This window comes from Eublepharis macularius, chromosome 9 (genome assembly GCF_028583425.1).
Source record: "Eublepharis macularius isolate TG4126 chromosome 9, MPM_Emac_v1.0, whole genome shotgun sequence".
In the NCBI taxonomy this organism is placed as follows: Eukaryota; Metazoa; Chordata; class Lepidosauria; order Squamata; family Eublepharidae; genus Eublepharis; species Eublepharis macularius.
Genome location: NC_072798.1, coordinates 13,057,920 through 13,076,516, shown reverse-complemented (window position 1 = coordinate 13,076,516; position 18,597 = coordinate 13,057,920). Strand labels below are relative to the sequence as shown.

At 45.3% G+C, this 18,597-nt stretch overlaps 1 protein-coding gene across 2 annotated transcripts; it reads left to right on the top strand.

Moving 5' to 3' along the window:
* The first annotated feature begins 3,404 nt into the window (after nt 1–3,404).
* Nucleotides 3,405–18,287, top strand: LOC129336086 (sulfotransferase 6B1-like). 2 transcript variants are annotated; one of them, XM_054989069.1, is made up of 6 exons: nt 3,405–3,624; nt 4,695–4,831; nt 5,088–5,214; nt 13,299–13,393; nt 13,621–13,807; nt 17,620–18,287. In XM_054989069.1, exons 1-6 carry the CDS (start codon nt 3,480–3,482, stop codon nt 17,733–17,735), a joined length of 807 nt encoding a protein of 268 aa, XP_054845044.1. In that variant the 5' UTR covers nt 3,405–3,479; the 3' UTR covers nt 17,736–18,287. The 2 variants fall into 2 exon arrangements, with proteins under 2 accessions (XP_054845044.1, XP_054845043.1); XM_054989068.1 differs by having other exon boundaries at nt 4,647–4,831.
* The last annotated feature ends 310 nt before the right edge of the window (nt 18,288–18,597 follow it).

Here is an 18,597-nt window from a genome sequence, read left to right as displayed (position 1 = left end):
TCATCTAATTTAGAGCGCAATTTAAGGGAAAAGGTACTCAGCAAGAGGTCTTCTTTTGCTTTAGAAGGAAGTCAGCAATATCCTGCTTTAGTCTTCTTCTAAGGAATCTGTTGGGATGAAGATCCCAATCCACAGATCCTGGCACACGGCAGCAGGCTGTATGCATAAGACTTCCCAGAAGGATTTCTGCACTGTCAGCAGGTAATTGGTGCTGGATGGGGGTAGGGGGGGCGGCAGAGGGTGGTTATGTTAAGAAAGTGGAGCCAAGGTGTTCCGAGACGTCCTGGTACAAGGGCATCCAGTTCATATAGATCTATTAATATCCAGCGCCCGGCTAATCAGCTTTTATAACTGTACCACCCTGTTCTCAAAGTAGAAACACTTTACTAAAGAAAACAGGAATTAAGTCTACAATAACTATGACCTCATTTTGATTTAACTCTGCCCAGAATTCTACTCAGGATTCAGACAAGAGGTCTTAAGATGAAGACCTGAAACATCTTTTTTGTGTTATTTTGACTGATATAAGGAAAGGTGTTCTATGGCTTTTTTCAGTCGGGTAGCCATGTCGGTCTGTAGCAGAAGAGCAAGATTCAGGTCCAGTAGCACCTTAGAGACCAACTGGATCTCCAGGATTTGAGCTTTCAAGAGTCAAAGCTCACACCTTGGAAATCTAGCTGGTCTCTACAGTGCTACTGGACCTGACTAGCCAAGTCTGCATGGATCAATTTTGCCGGCTCAGTTCCCATATTGCGGCATGTTTTTCATGACCGTCTGCACCAGATTTGCTGCCATGAGTAGTCACTCCAGCTACTCTGCAGCTTTGCCTCAGCTTTCCGACTTTTCCCTGTGCATACTCTTTATTCTGTTTTTGGTGTTCCACCCTCTCCCCTCCACCCTCTGCCCGCCCACTGCACTGCGATTGGCTTCTCTCACCTTGCCAGCTACTCCCCTCCTTTCCATTCTTCCTCCTTCCCCTCTTTCCTCTTTTTACTTTTTTTTTTTTAAAGTCCAGCGCAGGATTCATGAATCGCTGGCTTGAAAGCAAGCAGGGGGAAATTCCCTTATTCTTTTTACTTTGGCGGGGGTGGGAATACTATATAAGGGGATAAATATCTGGGTATCAAAAAGAAAGATTTTAATATTGAGTTTTAGATTCTGGCCCTTTCCACACTGCTTACCTTCACTTGCAATGACGTGGAAGATCGCGCAAAAAACGCAGAAGATCACGTTTATTCGCACGAGATTTGTGCGATGTCAGGCAAATCTTGTGCGAGAAAACGCAATCTTCCACGGTTTTTGTGCGATCTTCCGTGTCGTTGTGAGTGAAGGTAAGCAGTGTGAAAAGGGCCTCTCTTTTTATCTCTTGGTGGAGAAACAGATGCTTGGGAGGGCAACAGAGACGGAGGCAGAAACAGAGCTTAGCCAGCAATTCATTGCTGCTCCGATGAGAAATGCGAATGGCCACATATGAGCTGATTCCAAGCCTTTTGGCTTGACTTCAAGGAAAGTGAGACGTTATGTCCCTGGTGCAGAAGGGGCTTCTTGCTCTTCTACTGCTTTTTGTTTCCAAATATTACTGTGGCTCTCAGATCCAAGCTGCTGTCATGAGTGGCTAAGACAGTGATCTGTGATCCAGTGGACTTGAATTCAAATCTTGCCTATACCAAAGATTCCCTAGGTAGTCCTAGGAGAGCTGCTTTCTCTCTCTCTTCATCCCTCTCTCAGCCCTCCACCTGGGCCGTTTTCACCCGTCTTACCTGCCACCGGAACATCGCACTAAACACCTGGAAGACAGTGTCTTCTTGCGTGAAATTGCACCAGGAAGACGCTGTCATCTGGGAGTTTTGCGTGAAATCATGTCTTCCTGGCACGATTTTGCACAAGAAGATGCTGTCTTCTGGGTATTTTGCACAATGTTCCGGCGGCAGGTAAGATGTGTGAAAACAGCCCTGCTCTGTGAGGATATTGGTCTATCTTAGGGCCAAGCTGCAAGTGACGAATGACACTTGAACGGCAAGTGGATTGAGTGGAGGGCAAGTGAACAGGGAGAAATACACTTGCCGTTCAAGTGTCATTCGTCACTTGTAGCTTCGCCCTTAGAGACTCTCTACACGAGACACTGGGATGCATGTCAGTCAAGTGCCAGGAGATACATAGCTGGGAAGCATAAGAGATGCATAGCTGGGAAGCATAGGAGATACATAGCTGGGAAGCATAGTTTTAAATGACAGAGCTGGTGGAGATCGCTCCAGAGGGGGTGGATTCTCTCACAGCCCTACGCTACTTCTGGTGTGCCACATTGTCTTCCCTTCTGGATCCTTTGCCCTGCTGCCCTCACTGCTTAAAACTTTGAATTAACTAAGCCTCAGAAGGGCAAAGGCTCTGGAAGGGGAGACAGTCTGGCACACCAGAGGCAGTGGAGCTCTGTGAGAGAATCCATCCCCTCCGGAACAATCTCTGCCAGCTCTGTCATTTAAAACTACGCTTCCCAGCTAACATTGTGACTCCCGATATGTGATAAACACGTGTCAGAAGCCTTGTGTAGAGAGACTCCTATAGAATTTCAGTAAGGGTCACATTTTAGCAGAAATGCTAAGTATTATTGTCAAGGCTTTTTTTCAGCTGGAACGCAGTGGGACAGAGTTCTGGAACCTCTTGAAAATGGTCACATGGCTGGTGGCCCCACCCCCTGATCTCCAGACAGAGGGGAGTTCAGATTGTCCTCCATGCCGCTGAGCGAGCGCTGAGCAGCAATCTAAACTCCCCTCTGTCTGGAGATCAGGGGGTGGGGCCACCAGCCATGTGACCATTTTCTCCGAGGGCAACCCACTGAGTTCCACCATCTCTTTTCCCAGAAAAAAAGCCCGGATTATTGTCATAACTGCTAAGCTTTATGAAAAAGTGTGTTCTAGTCAGTAGGGGGACAGGATCTTTTTTGGGGGGGGAAGTGAAGGTTTTACATCTATAAAAGAATGTGCCGGCCATGAACTCCAGAGAGTTCGTCTCCTGGCTCGTTTTCATCCAATCAAGTCTTGGGAAGTTTGCTAGGGATAAAGGAAAGCCACATTTCTACAGAGCTGCTAACTGGGCACACAGACTCATTAGGAACTCATTAACCCACTGTGAAAACACGTCACTCACACTCAGAGCTCCATTTGTTTACGTGCATATTGTGATCCCAGTTATTTTCCACTCGGGGTTTCTCTCGTGTATTGATCTGCAAAAGCTAGTCCCAGGGAACAAGATTTTCTTTTTGTAATTGTACTTTATCTGAATAACCTTTATATGGCTTTACACTTGTCGCTCCCAATAAAGATAAGTCCTGCAATGCTTCTTGGAGATGTTACAAGGTGCATACACATGTCCTTTTTGATTCTACCCTCTCAGTTGTTACTGACAACCATCTAGCGCAGACGTGGCTTTGCAGCCTTCCAGTTGTGGCAGAAGAATCTGATCTACTGGGATCCGCAGCACAAATGTCAGCCCCTAACGAAGAGGATCTCATCCACACTTTCAATGGAATTGCATTTACCACAAGATCATCGCCAGAACTTTTAAGCTCTCTGGCTACTTTTGACGCTAGAGACGATGATGTCCTCTTGGTGTCTTACCCAAAGTCTGGTAAAGTCTTGCTTAGAATTTGCGGGGGGGTTTCTTGAAATTTTGAACTGAGCTGAGAGTGGGAAATGCTGGATGCAGAAGAGAGCCAAGGAGCATGCTGGCTTGAGATCCACATTTTATGGCTGGGTTTGAGTCCAGTCTGGACTCGAGATTTTCAAGGTAAAAGCTTTTGAGAGTCATAGAGCTCTTCTTCAGGGACTTTGACTCTCAAAAGTCTGAAAATCTTGTTGGTCTCTAAGGTGCCACTGGACTCATATGATGCTGTTCTGCTACAGACCAACATGGCTACCTTCCTGAAACTCTTTTAGGCTGCAATTTGTGAAATGTGTGCTCAGAAAGAGTCTGTAGGAAGCCTATCTGAAGCCCAAGAGTGGCTTCCAGTGCAGCTCTGACGGAAGTTTTGATCTAGGTCTCTCTGAGGTAGTAAAAGAGAGCCAAGCTACAAGTGATGCCTGACACAGGTTGGACACTTGTCAGCTTCCCTCAAGTTTTGATGGGAAATGTAGGCATCCTAGTCTTGCAGCTGTAATGGAAAGCCAAGCTGTAAAACCAGGACGCCTACATTTCCCATCAAAAATTGAGGGAAGCTGACAAGTGACCAACCTGTGTCAGGAGTCACTTGTAGCTTGGCTCACAGTCTCTGGTCCATATATCTGAAGGGGCTCATGATGACACTGGATGCTCGTCTCTGAGACATTCCCTGCACACAGAAAAGCAGATGCTAAGTAGAAGGTTTCTAGCCTAGCCTTCTTCTTGACATGCTCACTTTCTATGTGTAGGGATTATTTTTATATGGAAGCGCATTCAGGCAAGAGAGGTTCCCCCTCGAAAGTCTGAAATGGGACAGTTCAGGAACGGACCCATTCGATATCGATAGGATTTGCATTCATATGCCAGGTCTCATTTTCCTCTTCCCCCACCCCTTTCTGATTTAAGGTAATTCTCAGGGCTGCAATATTGAATTAAAATTGAATCTGGCTACCCACCTGATGCTAATATGGAGACTCTCTCGTTCTCGGCAGGCACTCACTGGCTTGCTGAAATCATAATGCACCTTTATACTTCCAAAGTGGCTCTAACTTCCCCGATTGAATTCGGAGATCTTTCCAGACTGGAACAGCTGGACCATCTTTCCTGCAAGAGAATCATCCCGACTCATTTGGATGCCAACATGTTGCCACCCACTTTCAAGCTCAAGCAATGCAAGGTAACATAGATGCATGTGTCGTGTTATTTCATCCTTTGTTAAAGGCAACATTTTCTCGTGGAGCTGGTGGAATGGAGTGCGAGTGATGGACCCGGATGTGGGGGAGCCGGGTTCAGATCTCCATTCTGCTATGAAGCCTGCTGGATGATCTTGGGCCAGCGGTGGTAGAACAGTCCTCGGAAAAAACAAGTACAATATTCAACCTCCTGCAGGTGAGTCTGTCCTTGCCGTAGTAATGTACTGTCTTCATTTGCAGGCTATCTACATTCTCAGAAATCCCAAAGACATTGCCGTTTCCATGTATCATTATTACAAAGAGAATCCAAACCTCCCTACCATAGAAACTTGGTCGGAATTCTTGGAGATGTTCCTTAAAGGAGATGGTGAGAATAAACAGTCTCTCTTTAATCTCTCTCGATTAGTATATTCTAGCACTTAAGCGAATTTTGTGAAGGATAAATCCTGGGACTTCCACAGCACATCCGATGTATTGGTACAAGCAAGAACCAAAATGAAATCTTGTACCAGTTCATTATTCAGCAGAATTTTAGGATTTGTATGTGATTTACAAGCTTGCAAGCATAGATAACGTGAAAACTTAGTTTAATTAAACTATGTGTAGCGTTGTTAGACTGTAATAGAAGAACAAGGCCATTTCCACACTACTCACCTTCATCCGGAATGCTGTGGAACGTCGTGAAAAAACATGGAAGACAGCGTCTTCTCGCGTGAGTTTTGCACGATATCGCGCCGAACTCGCGCGAGAAGATGCTATCTTCCGCATTTTTTTCATGACATTCCGCAGCGTTCCAGATGAACGTGAGTAGTGAGGAAACGGCCCAAGATTTGGATCCAATATATGAAGGGAGCTTTGACTCTCAAAGGCTTATAGCCAGAGTTAAGCATTTGCTTAATATTGAGGAGTCCCCGAGTGCTGGGAAGGTAAGTGCTGGGGCCCCCCTCTCCCATCGGGAGGGTAAGGGGACCTGTCAACTCTACCTGAAAATTAGTTGTAATTCCTGGAGACCTCCAGCTCCCACTCTAGTTATATCTGTTGCAGAACTAAGGCTGGATATGTGGTTTTCCGAACCGCAATCCTCAACTGGGAAGTTCTTGCCTTTGGTAACACTTCCCTGAAATCAAATAAACACACAATACTACTACCTTATATTGAGTCAGACCATTGGTCCATCTGATTTCACAATGCCTACTGGGGCTGGTGGCCCTTTTCAAACAGAAAAGGCTTTTCCTAGTATAACCTCTTTTTTGTTTGGGTTCTGTGGGGCTAATTTAGAGACCGAACTTGCAACACTAATGTAAGTTAAGAAAATTTCTTTAAACTGAACCTTTCAACAATCGGAATAATACAACCAGGGCTTTTTTTCAAGGGGAACACGGGGGAACGAAGTTCCGGAACCTCTTGAAAATGGTCATATGGCTGGTGGCCCCGCCCCCTGATCTCCAGACAAACAGGAGTTTAGATTGCCCTCCGCACCGCTGAGTGGCGTGGAGGGCAATCTCAACTCCCCTCTATCTGGAGATCAGGGGGCGGGGCCACCAGCCATGTGACCATTTTCTCCACGGGCACCCCACTAAGTTCCACCACCTCTTTTCCCAGAAAAAAAGCCCTGAATACAGCTATTTTTCTTTAGCTAAACTCATAGGTTCAACAACGAACAGAAACTTGCAGCCAATAATGTCTTTAAGTTTAGCCAAGTAACTGGTTGTCTTTTGAAACTACGTCAGGGTAAGCAAGATCCAACTTTTTGGGTCCCACCAAGTGCCGGAGTCCTTTGCTACAGTCCCCTTGCTTACGGAATAAACTGGAACCTAGGCTTAAGTCTTCCGCTTGGGAATTACCGCCCTGCAATAATAACATAATTCCAGTAATAATACTAAACTAAATATAACAAACACACTATTCTTCACATACAATGTGTTTCCAATTACTTTATTAAAGGTGATAAGAGCACATAAAATTTTATCACGCTCCCCCGCAGCCAGCCTCTTTCTCAGATGCCTGGCTCCAGATATTGACTCCGCCGTACCGGGCTATAGGGGTTATACCAGTATCTGCTCTCTGATCTCAGTGGAGAGGAGATGCCAGGATCAAATCTTGGCCTCTGTGCATGTAGAGCACATAGGCAGTTCCAGAGCCATGGCCTCTCCGCAAGGTCACAGATCGTAATTCCTAGTTTTGGATACTGTTGTGTAGGGTTGCCAGGTGCCCTTACCCTCCCAGCAGGAGCAGGTGGGGGTGGGGGGGGGAACCTGGCACTTAACAACTTATTTATTATTATTTATTTTTTATTTACTTTCGATTTCTATTCTGCCCTCCCCGACTAGCAGGCTCAGAGCGGATTACACTCTGCAAAACAACACACTAAAAACTTACATTTTACAATTTAAATTTTTAAAATTACATTTTAAATTTTACAATTTTAAAACAACCATATAAAACACTGCAATATAAATATTTAAAAAGGTACAAAAAAGCAGCGCAGGAGTAGTCCGTCGATCAATCAGTCTGCCACCTACTCCACCATTTTAAAATTACCTGCGTGTAGGTTAAAACAGTTTGATGGCGGATGCCTCTAGTAGGGAGGGAGTTCACCTCTTTTTGGCTGGTAGGGGCCCAGCTCAGCCTCAGCCATACACCTGGTGGAACAGCTCTGTCTTGCAGATCCGGCGGAAGGATAACAAATTCTGCCAGGCCCTGGTCTCATTGGATAGAACGTTCCACCTGGTTGGAGCCAGGACCGAAAAGGCCCTGCCTCTGGTTGAGGCTCAGCGGGCCTCTCTGGGGCCAGGGGCCACTAACAGTTGTTTGGCACCTGATCTAAGCGTCCTCTGGGGCACTTCAAAATCTTTGCACGTGTTCCCAGTGCGGATGCAATGTCATCTCTTCCAGGAGGGACGTCATTGTGCTGGCTGCAGGAATGCTCCCACGCTTCACCCCAATCGGCCTGAGCAAAGCGCGGGAGCATGCCCACTGCCAGCACAATGGCGTCCCTCCTGGAAGTGATGTCATCACACCCGGCTGGGAGTGCACCTAATGCGGGCTTGCCCTGGAGGTATTTTGCCTCCCGGGCTTGTTCCATGTGCCTTTTATTCCCCCCACCATCCAGGTAAGTGCTGGCAGGGGGTGGATGCTGGGAGTGGGGGATCCCCTGCCCCCACTGGGGGACTGGCATGGTGTGAACTTCCTCTAGGGGAACAAAATCAGACATTTCCCAAGGCTCTGAGACTTACAAAAGTCCTACCAGTATATTCATTTTTTCAGATACACCCAGGAAGACTGGAGGGAGCGTGTACAAATGTTCAATTTGCATGCCCTACCACTCACAGGTTAAGAGGCATGCTGGAGGACCCCACGCAGCTCTTGACACTGAAATGTGTGTGAATAGCATAGCGAATATGGCCACATTTCAGCTTAGGTGGTCACATTCGCTATGCTATTCTCAGACACATCTCTGACAACCTCTTCCGTCTGGGGAAGGGCTACGGCTCCGTGGCAGAGCATCTGCGTTGCTTGCACAAGGTCCCAGATTCAATCCCTGCTATCTCCAGATTTAAAAAAAAAGATCTCAAACAGCAGGTGTTGGAGAAAGAGAGTCGCTGCCAGTCACAGACAGTTCTGAGCTGGGTGGACTTCCAGCTTGACTTGGAGAGTTTGCAAAAGCTTTACCCTTTCCCTGTTGTACCCTTTTAAAGCTTTTCCCTCAAGAGAGCCCCTCACCCATAGAGGATTTGTACTTGTAGTTAAATTCGCTGGGCCTTTATTCTTAACATCTCAGACCCAGGTTGGTTATCTTGGACTGTCAATTCCAAGCCCAGAGGACCTAAAGGAGGCCTTTTATTGCTCCAGCCGTAATTCCTCTGCTGCGATCAAGAGCATGAGGGTCTCATTTCTGTTATCTAAATACCATTCCCATCTTGTTTATTGCTCGGCTGTAAAAATTTGTTCCTGCAGAGCTGGATCCAAAGATCAGCCAAGCCAGAAACAGAATTATGGTCACAAACAAGAGATCACTGAATGACTTGGCAATTTTATAGCATAAAGAATTAATAGTTATCATTTGTGAGGTGACCTAAGATGCCTTTCTTTCCGCCTGGAGTGGTTTACAAATGATATCATGTTTATTGATTAACATATATTATTCACCTAGTCTATCCTGAAGTCTGAGGGCATCTTAGAAAAATTTCCAGTGTGTTACATTACAACTAAGGCTTCAATCCTCAGAATGCTTTTCTGGGAGTAAGCCACATCAAATAAAACTGGACTTTTTTCTGAGTGGATCTACTTAAGCTTGTTCTTGAATTTAGACTAAAACGTGATTTGGGGCCCAGATTGGCTCTAGGTTACCTCAGAAAGCACCTACTTCAATTTGACCACTGCCAAAGCCATCACATTTGACCTTAGGTGGTCGTATTCTGTGTTTCGCATTTCTGATACACTCCTCTATTTGGAAGAGGCTGTGACTCAATGGTAAAGCATGTCAAGAAGCCCATGTTTAGAAAACGACTTTTCACTTTCAGAGGACAGCTGCCAGTCAGAGACGACAGCTAGGAGGACTTGCACACCTCATGAGTTTGCAAAAGCTTCCTCCCTCCTTCCTGAGGTACACTTTTCAACCTTTTCCCTCAAGGAAATTCTGTATCCATGGAGTACTCAGACTTGTAGATGAATTCACCCAGCCTTCATTCTTAACACCTCCTGCCTCATGGCCTGGGGTGGAAATATTGGGACTATCAATTCCAAGCTCCAAGGATCAAAATGAGCGCTTACTCACTGTGAGGACACTATGAATTCCTACTGTCTAAATACTGATCACATTTTGACTGCCAGATTTCACAGGAAAGAACCTGTTGAAGGGGGGGCTGAAGGAAGAGAGAGGTGGCGCCATGCAGGTTGCTCTTCCCAACCTCATGGGCTGTAAGGGGAGTTTGGGGGGTAGCCAAGGTTGGTATAAGTGTAGTAATATCTTAAGAAATAGTAGTATTAGTCTTATTTCCTAAGTAATAGTAGTATTAGTCTTATTTTCTAAGATGTAGCAACATCTTAGGAAATAAGGGTGGAACAATTGTGGGGAGATTAAGCAGGAAGAGTTTGTGCCAAAGACATTGGTACAGCACCATGCTTGTCCACAATTACAACAACAACAACAACAACAACAACAAAGTTTATTAGCCAGAGGCCATCACATTCTTGAAATCAATTCAAAATTACACGATTGCACATCAGCGAGACACATGCCATTTTAAAATAAATATTTTAAAGGTACATATTTCAACAAATTACCACCTTTAGAAATTTACTTATAAAATTGATCAGTCCTAAAAGCATAATTATTTGGCAACAATATAAACTTAAAATATCCAGGCAATTACACAATTACTTTCTGAATAAGTGTCTGTCTCTAAAGGAGTGAGCTGTAGCTCACGAAAGCTCATACCCTACCACTAATTTTGTTAGTCTTATATAGGGTTGCCAGCACCAAGTTGGGAAATTTCTGGAGATCTGGGGGTGGGGGTGGGGGTGAAACCTGGAGAAATCTGGAGAAAGTGGGGTTTGGGGAGGGAAAAGACCTTGGCATGGCATAATTCCAGAGTCCACCCCCCAAAGTAGTCATTTTCTCCAGGTGAACTGATCTCTGTGGCCTGGAGACCAGTTATAATTCCAGGAGATCTCCAGCCACTACCTGGAGGTTGGCAAACCTAGTCTTATAGGTGCTACTGGACTCTTGCTCTGTTCCACTGCTACAGACAGACTAACATGGCTACCCATCTTGATCTTTCTGAATATTGTTTAGAAATTATGGGTTTGGCCTAAAGCGTCACCCGATGAAAGTCAAAAGAATGGCAAAGGATTTTTTTAAATGTCTGTAGATCTATAAGAGCTAATTGCCAGGACAGACCTCAGTAGTCTTATTCAAAGAACCATCACAGCTTGGAACAGAGTTGCCAACTGGCCAGTTTTCCACTAGTGGGACTGTTTTTTTCTTCTCTCTGGCTGGTTGCTGGATGAGGGTTCCCCCCGCCCCATATAATAATGTGTTGTTTAATGGTTTAGTGCCTTTTAAAGTGACGGAATGTGTGGAGCTGTGCCTTTAAGCCCTTTACTGCTCTAGGTTTGCAGCCGATTTTAAGTTTCATTTTCAGCCCAGGCTTTTCTATGCTTCAAAAACATTGCACTGTGAACGCTTGCCTTTTCTCTCTCCCTTTCCCTCCTGATACCTTGTCAGCCAGAATGAGAAGGGTGTGTGTAGAGAAATAGAGCGAGAAAGTGCTGCACACCTTTATGATAGAGCAGCATTTTCTATTAATTTGTCCTTTAACCTTTCATTCTGTGTTTCATAGCATATGGGTTCTACTGCTTGTTTGCCATTTAATTCCACCCCTTGACACCACTTGGTGGGTTGGGCTCCACCCATGGCTAAGGCCTGCTGTTCCTAGCCACATCTGTGCCATCCAGTATTTCCAGAGGAGTTAGCCATGTTAGTCTGTAGTTGCAAAATAGTAAAGAATCCAGTAGCACCTTTAAGAAACCAACTTTATTGTAGCATAAGCTTTTGAGAACCACAGCTCTCTTTGTCAGATGCATGGTGATGCATCTGACAAAGAGAGCTGTGGTTCTCAAAAGCTTATGCTACAATAAAGTTGGTTAGTCTTAAAGGTGCTACTGGACTCTTTACTATTTTCCAATATTTCAAAACTATTACTTGGGAAGGTCACATTTTAGGGTTGCCAGCCTCCAGGTGGGGGCTCAAGTTTTCCCAGTACAACTAGAGATGGGCACGAACCGGGAAAAAACCGAACCATGTGGTTCGTGGTTCATCAAATTTCACGAACCACAAACCACAAACTTTCACAAACCTGCCCCTGGTTCGCAAACTGGTTGGTTTCGTTTGTGAAAACGTCACATCCAGGTCAGAAAATCGTCACTTCCGGGCCAGCAGAAGGTCTGCAGGAAGTCCATCAGCTGTTTCCTAGGAAACTGATTGATTGGCACCAGGCTGTCTGCAGTGACGAACCAAAAAACAAACCAAATGAACCAGCCTAAAAGTTCGTGGCGGTTCGTCAGAAATGGAATCTGACGAACCGTGGTTTGCGAACCACGAACTGGCCTGGTTCGTGCTTAATTTTTCATATTTCAGTTCATGCCCTGATAACCAGGCTACGGAGATCAGTTTCCCTGGAGGAAATGGCATCTTGGGAGGGTGGACTATGGCATCCCATTCCTGATGAGCTCCCTCCATTCCTCAAACTCTGCACTTCCCATGCTCCATTCACAGTTCACCAAGTATTTCCCAACTAATTGTTGACAACTCTATCACATTTCCCCTCCCTGCTAAGGGGAATAAGGTTCCCAGGTCTCCCGGTCATGGCAGGGAATCCGCCTCTCCCAGTCCCTGCCCTCCGCTGCCTCTTACCTGGCTGGTGGGGAGGGGGAAAGGTGTGCAGAATGGGAGCTCCAGAGCCTTTGCTGTTGCACCAGGAATGACATCATTCCCAGGGCGACAAGGAAGGGAAGGCCCTCATAGGGGGAGGCGTTATTTTGGCTTAAAATTGGCTGCCAATTCACTTCTGGAAGTGATGTCATTACACCAGCCATGGGAGTGCTTCCACATCTTGCTTGGGACTTATTTTGACCCCAAATGGGCTAATTCTCAAAAAATCAGCCCCGTGCAGAGCACGGGAGCACTTCTCTGGCCAGTGTGACAACACCACCTCTGGAAGTGACATTGTCACGTACAGGGCTCATTTCGAGGGGGAATGCATAGGAACGCAGTTCCGGCAGTTCCCCAAAGAGGTCACATGACAGGTGGCCCCACCCACCTGACTCTCGGCCATTTGGGGCCCATTTCGGCCTGGATTGGGGCCGAAACGGCCCAGATTGGGCCTCTGACAGGTGGTGGATCACTCTTCCGCTCAGCAGCAGCCCAATCCTGACCACTTTGGGCCCCTTTTCAGCCATTTTTAGCTCCTTTTTGCCATTTTGGGCCCAATTTCGGCTCTGGCCAGGATTGGGTTCAAAACAGCCATGATAGGTGATGTCGGGGTGTGTGGCATATGCAAATCAGTTATGTTAATGACACACCTCCGGTGCTGGCAAGAGGTGTGGCATATGCTAATGAGTTATGCTAATGAGTTTCTCCAGCTCTTTTTCTATGAAATGACCCCTGGTCACGTAAGCACTGGAAGTGCATGTGCGAAAACAAGCGTGCGAGAGACACAAGTTAAGTGCCAGGTCCCCCCCTCTCCCATTGGAAGGGGATAGGGACCTGGCAATGCTACACTTGGAGCAGTGGCAGGCAACGGATAGAATTCACAGAGGTTTGCCCGCTTTAAGTGGGCAAATGGTAAGCCTAATTTTGAGAGCTTTGTGCAGGTCTTGAAACAGTGGTTTAATGTGGGCCATAGGCTGCACAGAGTTCAAGCAAATCTTGGTTTGCTCTTCTTACAGTTGTCTGTGGATCATGGTTCGATCACATTTTGAGTTGGGAGGAATACACAACTGACAAAAACACGCTGTTCTTGTTCTACGAAGACATGAAAAAGGTAAATGTTAAGATTCCTTTTTTCCTTCTAAAAGCAATAAAATAAAATAAAACCATTCATCCCTTGATAGCAAAACAAATCTGCAAAATCTAACCCATTGTGCCCAACCCCTACTGAAAGGAACGACAACTGTGGTGGTTTTGTGCACCCTCAGTCATTTCTCTGGGAGACTGAGCCGAATATTAGATGATTGATGAATCATGTCATCCGTTGTCCGCACGTTGCAGGATCTTCCAAAAGTGGTGAAGCAAGTAAGCAGCTTTCTAGGGGTCAACACCAGCGAGAGTGGAATTAATGAAATCTGTGCAAAATGTTCATTCAGCGAGATGAAAACCAACACAGAGAAAGAAAACTACGATCCGAATCAGACAGTCTGTGCGCTCACGTCCAACCGGAGGCTGATCTTCCGGAAAGGTCAGTTGGGGCGTCCAGCTAATGAGACTTCACAGGTCACTGCCAAAATTCTTTGATTGCAAACAGAGAGCTGATTCATACATTCTGGAAGGATGTGTGACAGTGTCATTATGTGACTATTCTGTAGGCCCAGTCTGATACTTGGCAAGAGATCTGGATCAGGGAAGATCAAAAAAGGGAAGTTGCAGATGGGAGGGGAGAAATGCTCAACTTTCTCCTCTGCTTTTCCCCACCCAGGGCCAAAGACAAGTAATAATAATAATATTCGATTTATATACCGCCCTTCAGGATGACTTAACACCCACTCAGAGCGGTTTACAAAGTATGTCATTATTATCCCCACAACAAAACACCCTGTGAGGTGGTTGGGGCTGAGAGAGCTCTGAGAGAGCTGTGACTGACCCAAGGCCACCCAGCTGGCTTCAAGTGAAGGAGTGGGGAATCAAACCCAACTCTCCAGATTAGAGTCCCGCACTCTTAACCACTACACCAAACTGGCTCAGTAACTCAGGCCCATAGGCAAAAGAGTCTTAGGCCTCCTCCATAAAAAATGCTATCTATATTTAACAGCATATTCAAGTACACAAACTATCAATATAATAAATGAATGATTTGGTTTAGCATTTAAATGTTTTTATATGTAGAATTTAATGATAAATGTATTAATAACCTTGGTATCCACCCACTAGATAAGTAAGTAGGCTTCCTGTTGGAGTCTGTAAGCCATTGCCCTGAAGGTCTAAGGTGAAAGGTCGGATAGGTGCAACTTTGTCCATGAACCATAGGTAGTGTGAACCAATAGGTTGGGGTCCCTAGTGGATTTTTTGGGGTCGTTTCCCCCCTCCATCTTGTTTGTAACCATCACTTTTCTTGAGCCGCCATAACTGTGTTTGCTGTAGCAGGAAGAGGAAAGTGCAGGGAAGAAGCTGTGTAAGGGGGAAGATTCAGCAAGATCCATTCCTCCTTTCCTCTCACATCTCAGCTCTAAGGGTCGAGCTGCAAGTGACAAATGACACTTGCCTGGCAAGTGAACAGACTCACGTGTATTCCTCCCTGTTCACTTGCCCTCCACTTGTGCTCCACTTGATCACAAGCGCAAGTGGAGGGCAAGTGAACAGGGAGGAATACATGTGAGTCTGTTCACTTGCCAGGCAACGTGTTATTCGTCACTTGTAGCTCGACCTTGAATTAACCCTTCACACATGCTCACTGACCCATCTTCCAGTGCTAGGCCATATGGTGCAGGGCAAGGTTGCTCCGCTGATTTAGAACCAAACACAGACCGGACACATTTCCTTCTACAAGTGGCTTCCATTTTTAAATAGTTAATGTGTTTTATTTTCTACAAAGACATCGAAGTCTACCAGAAGGAGGCGAGCAGGTGGCTTAGGAAGCCACTTCCACAGTACTGATTTTTCTGTGATCTTTCTGTGGCAATTTGCAATGGCAATGAAGCACCCACATGGGAACTTTCCCTGCCTCAGTCTGCCCGAGGCCACAAAAGATGTTTTCAGGCTTTTAAAAAAGAGTAACTGACATATCATTATAGTATTTTAACGCTACAATTACATGGCAATTATCGATTCTTTTTAAAGGCCCAGAAAGCCCTCTAGTGGCATATGGGGGTAACAGCTATAATGGACTGAGCCAAGGAAAATGGTACTGGTACAGGCAAGGGCTGTAAAATTGCACACTTTCCTGTCCACAGTGTGAGTCTCTCTACACATTACTAAGTACCTAGGGATGCTCAAGTGCAAGATTGCATGTGTAGTCCTCAATTCACGTGCAGGCTCTACTCTGTTGGCACACGTGAATGCCGCTTTCGCAGGAGCTCCCTTTGTGTGATCGCATCTGCACGTGATTCTGGAGTGCAAAGCGCCAATTCAGCTCTGTTTTCTCTGTGAGAACAAGTACTGCAGGCTATTTTGACTTGCCAATTTGCATTTCTTTAAGGTGTGAGAAAGCGTCAAGATCTGCATTTCAATGAATGGATGCGGGGGAAATTGGGATACTTTTAGCAGTTGAGGAAGAGCTGATATAGAATGTGTGAATGTATTCATGCGAAGCAAATTGAAGGGTGACTGTGTGTGCGAGTGCATGGAAAGTTGAGTGGGGGAAACGTGAAATGAAGTTCAATTGAGCGTCCCTAGGTACTTCGTAACACATAGAGACTGTGTGTCCAAAGGTGCTTTGACTAAGATTTTCTCCAAAAGTTCATACTGAACTAGATAAGGGAAAGAATGCAGTGAAGTGGGGGCAAATTCAAAGAAAATGGCGGCCAGTGGATGCTCCTCAAAGCAGGGCTGTAGCACAGAAGTTAAGGTGAAGTAAAACATCCCTGTGGAAGTATGTAAGTTTGAAGAGATGGGATGGGAAACCTTAATTTAGGCACAGAGCATATGTGTTTCCCATTGAAGTTCTTGGATTTGGTCCCTGATATCTACAGATATACAGTCTTCATGCAGCAGGATTGGTGTGGAATTGCTGGCTGTGAAAATGCTTGGCGATCAGAATAGATCAGGGTCAGGTTTTGTCTAAATCATCCCATTATATATTCTTCTTAAGCTTCTGTTCCACTGGGATCGCTTGGAATCTAAAATGTATGGGAAAAGATAAGCCGAGAGAATTGTGCTTAATGAAAAGGCAAACTCCTCGATGAATGGTTTTGTCTTCATTTTATTTATTTAGATTATTTCTTGGCTGCCTCTCAAGACAACTGCTCGAGGCAGCTTATGGCTCATGTAATGCAAAAGCAATTCCAAACCATCTTCAGATTAAAGTAACCAAGCCGCAGCTTCCAATCTATAAAATCGCCAGCACAACAGCGAAAAAGGCCAAAGCGACCAAAATCAATATGAAATCTACAAAACGGTAGCCGCCAATTAAAATGATGACAGATAAGAACAGGTGCTAAAATAGCCAAGGCAAAGCTTAATTTTAAAAAGCAGACAAAGAAAATCATCTTTTTCTGGCACCTCAAAAAGATAGTAGACACTCGATGAACTTACAGTGAGACAGTGGTGTGCCACCAGGAAAGCCCTGTCTTTGGTTACTTTATCTCCTCCTCCATAGCGCATATGCTTTGTGTGCAGAAAGGACCAGCTTCAGTCTCCGGCAGGCAGGTTGGTTAAGGAAGAAAATACTCTTGTGTGTCTGTGATCTCTGAAGTTTCCTCTCCTCCACGGGGAGCACTGAAACACGAGATCTTTGCCTAACTGCAAAGGGAAATGGTACTATCTTAGAAAAGCTGTACCATACAATTCTCGTCTGTGTGGATTGGTTCTAAGAATTAAGATGACCTGCAAAATAATAAGTAAACCAGAGCCAGATGCAGCCCCATGTGAGAAATTCATGCGCAATTTAACGGAAAAAAGACATACCTGTTAGGGTTAGTCCAGCTGGGGCGTAACGATCCCCGAGAATAACAACTGATTTCCAAGCTACAGAAATCAGTTCTCTGGGGGAAAAGGCTGTTTTGGAGGATGGACTCTATGGCATTATATCCTGCTGAGGTCCCTCCCTTTCCACACCCCACCTTCCGCCCCCCCCCCCAATCTCCAAAAATCCCCCAATCTGGAGTTAGCAATCCTAGTTCATGTTATGAGTCAGGGGATCATGACCATAAGTTATACACATAGTTTTCTTACACAGAAGTGATAGCCTCCTAGAAAATGGCCCACTGATATTCCTTCTATTTTCACTTTATTACCAAAAATATCGAATTGGAGTTTCTTCGTTTGACCCGTCTCAGCTCAGATGGCCCCTTCAGCCTGCTAGCTGTAGCTCTTCATTTCCCCTTCTTAATTCTTCAGGTGCTGTCGGTGACTGGAAAAACTATTTCACTTCCAAACAGGACCGGGTGTTCGAAGAGACGTTTGCCAAGAAAATGAAATGCAGCAAAGTGGCGAAACATCTTGTTTATGAATAATAATGGGGAAAGTACACCTCAACCGGCTGGTGACAGGCTGATGCAACGCGTCGGCTGTAATATTGTAAATGCATATGCTTTCCAAATTTATGTGCTAGGAAAATTCCCTCTAATGAGGAACGTGGAATGTGTATCTAGCAGGGTGTGAAGACAGGTGATGGGTTGGGTGGACTTAGACCGCTGTTTGCTTTTTGCAGATATAAGTTCTTCATGGCTACCACCGGCTCTGTAAACACTTGAAGCTTTTCATACGTAAGATTATATGTGAGTTAGGGCTGTCGGGTTCCCTGGGGCTCAAAACAGGGGACGCTGGGAATACTTAACTCGTTATTTCTGGTGTGACGTGGAAGAGAACTGGAGCATACAAGTGCGCTCTCTTGGGGTTTCTCAACCTGTTTTTGTGCCTGCCCCCACCAGCCAGGTGAGAGGTGGCAGGAGGCAGAGGCTGGGAGCTGGGATCCTTTACCTCCACTGGAGCAACGGGATCCCTAATGCAAGTACATGCATATTATGTACACAGGTGTTTGTGTAAATGTCTGGATGTAAGTTAATTCCAATTTTGTAGTGGTTTATAATAAGTATGAGTAATGATTAATTAATATATTTATAATATAATTATAAGTAACAGGGACAGCCCAACATTTTTGGCTGTGCAAAATCAGGGTTTTTCAGCCACCCCCTATCTCTGGGGCATAGGAGTAACTAAACTCACAGGGCTGATGGGAAAATGGAAAACTCTAAAGCACTTTGTAATTTTTATACGTTTTATATATGATCAACAGTGACTCCAAATGACTAGGTTATGATTGGTTATTTAATAAATAAAGCAGCCTTGGTCCTGTGAAATTATCCTTCACAGTAA

Excerpts from the sequence above, each read along its gene's own strand:
- LOC129336086 (XM_054989068.1), top strand. The coding sequence starts at position 3,480 with ATGTCAGCCCCTAACGAAGAGGATCTCATCCACACTTTCAATGGAATT. Across the intron at positions 3,625-4,646 it reads GGTGTCTTACCCAAAGTCTG|GCACTCACTGGCTTGCTGAA; the intron begins GTAAAGTCTTGC and ends CGTTCTCGGCAG. Across the intron at positions 5,215-13,298 it reads GATGTTCCTTAAAGGAGATG|TTGTCTGTGGATCATGGTTC; the intron begins GTGAGAATAAAC and ends CTCTTCTTACAG.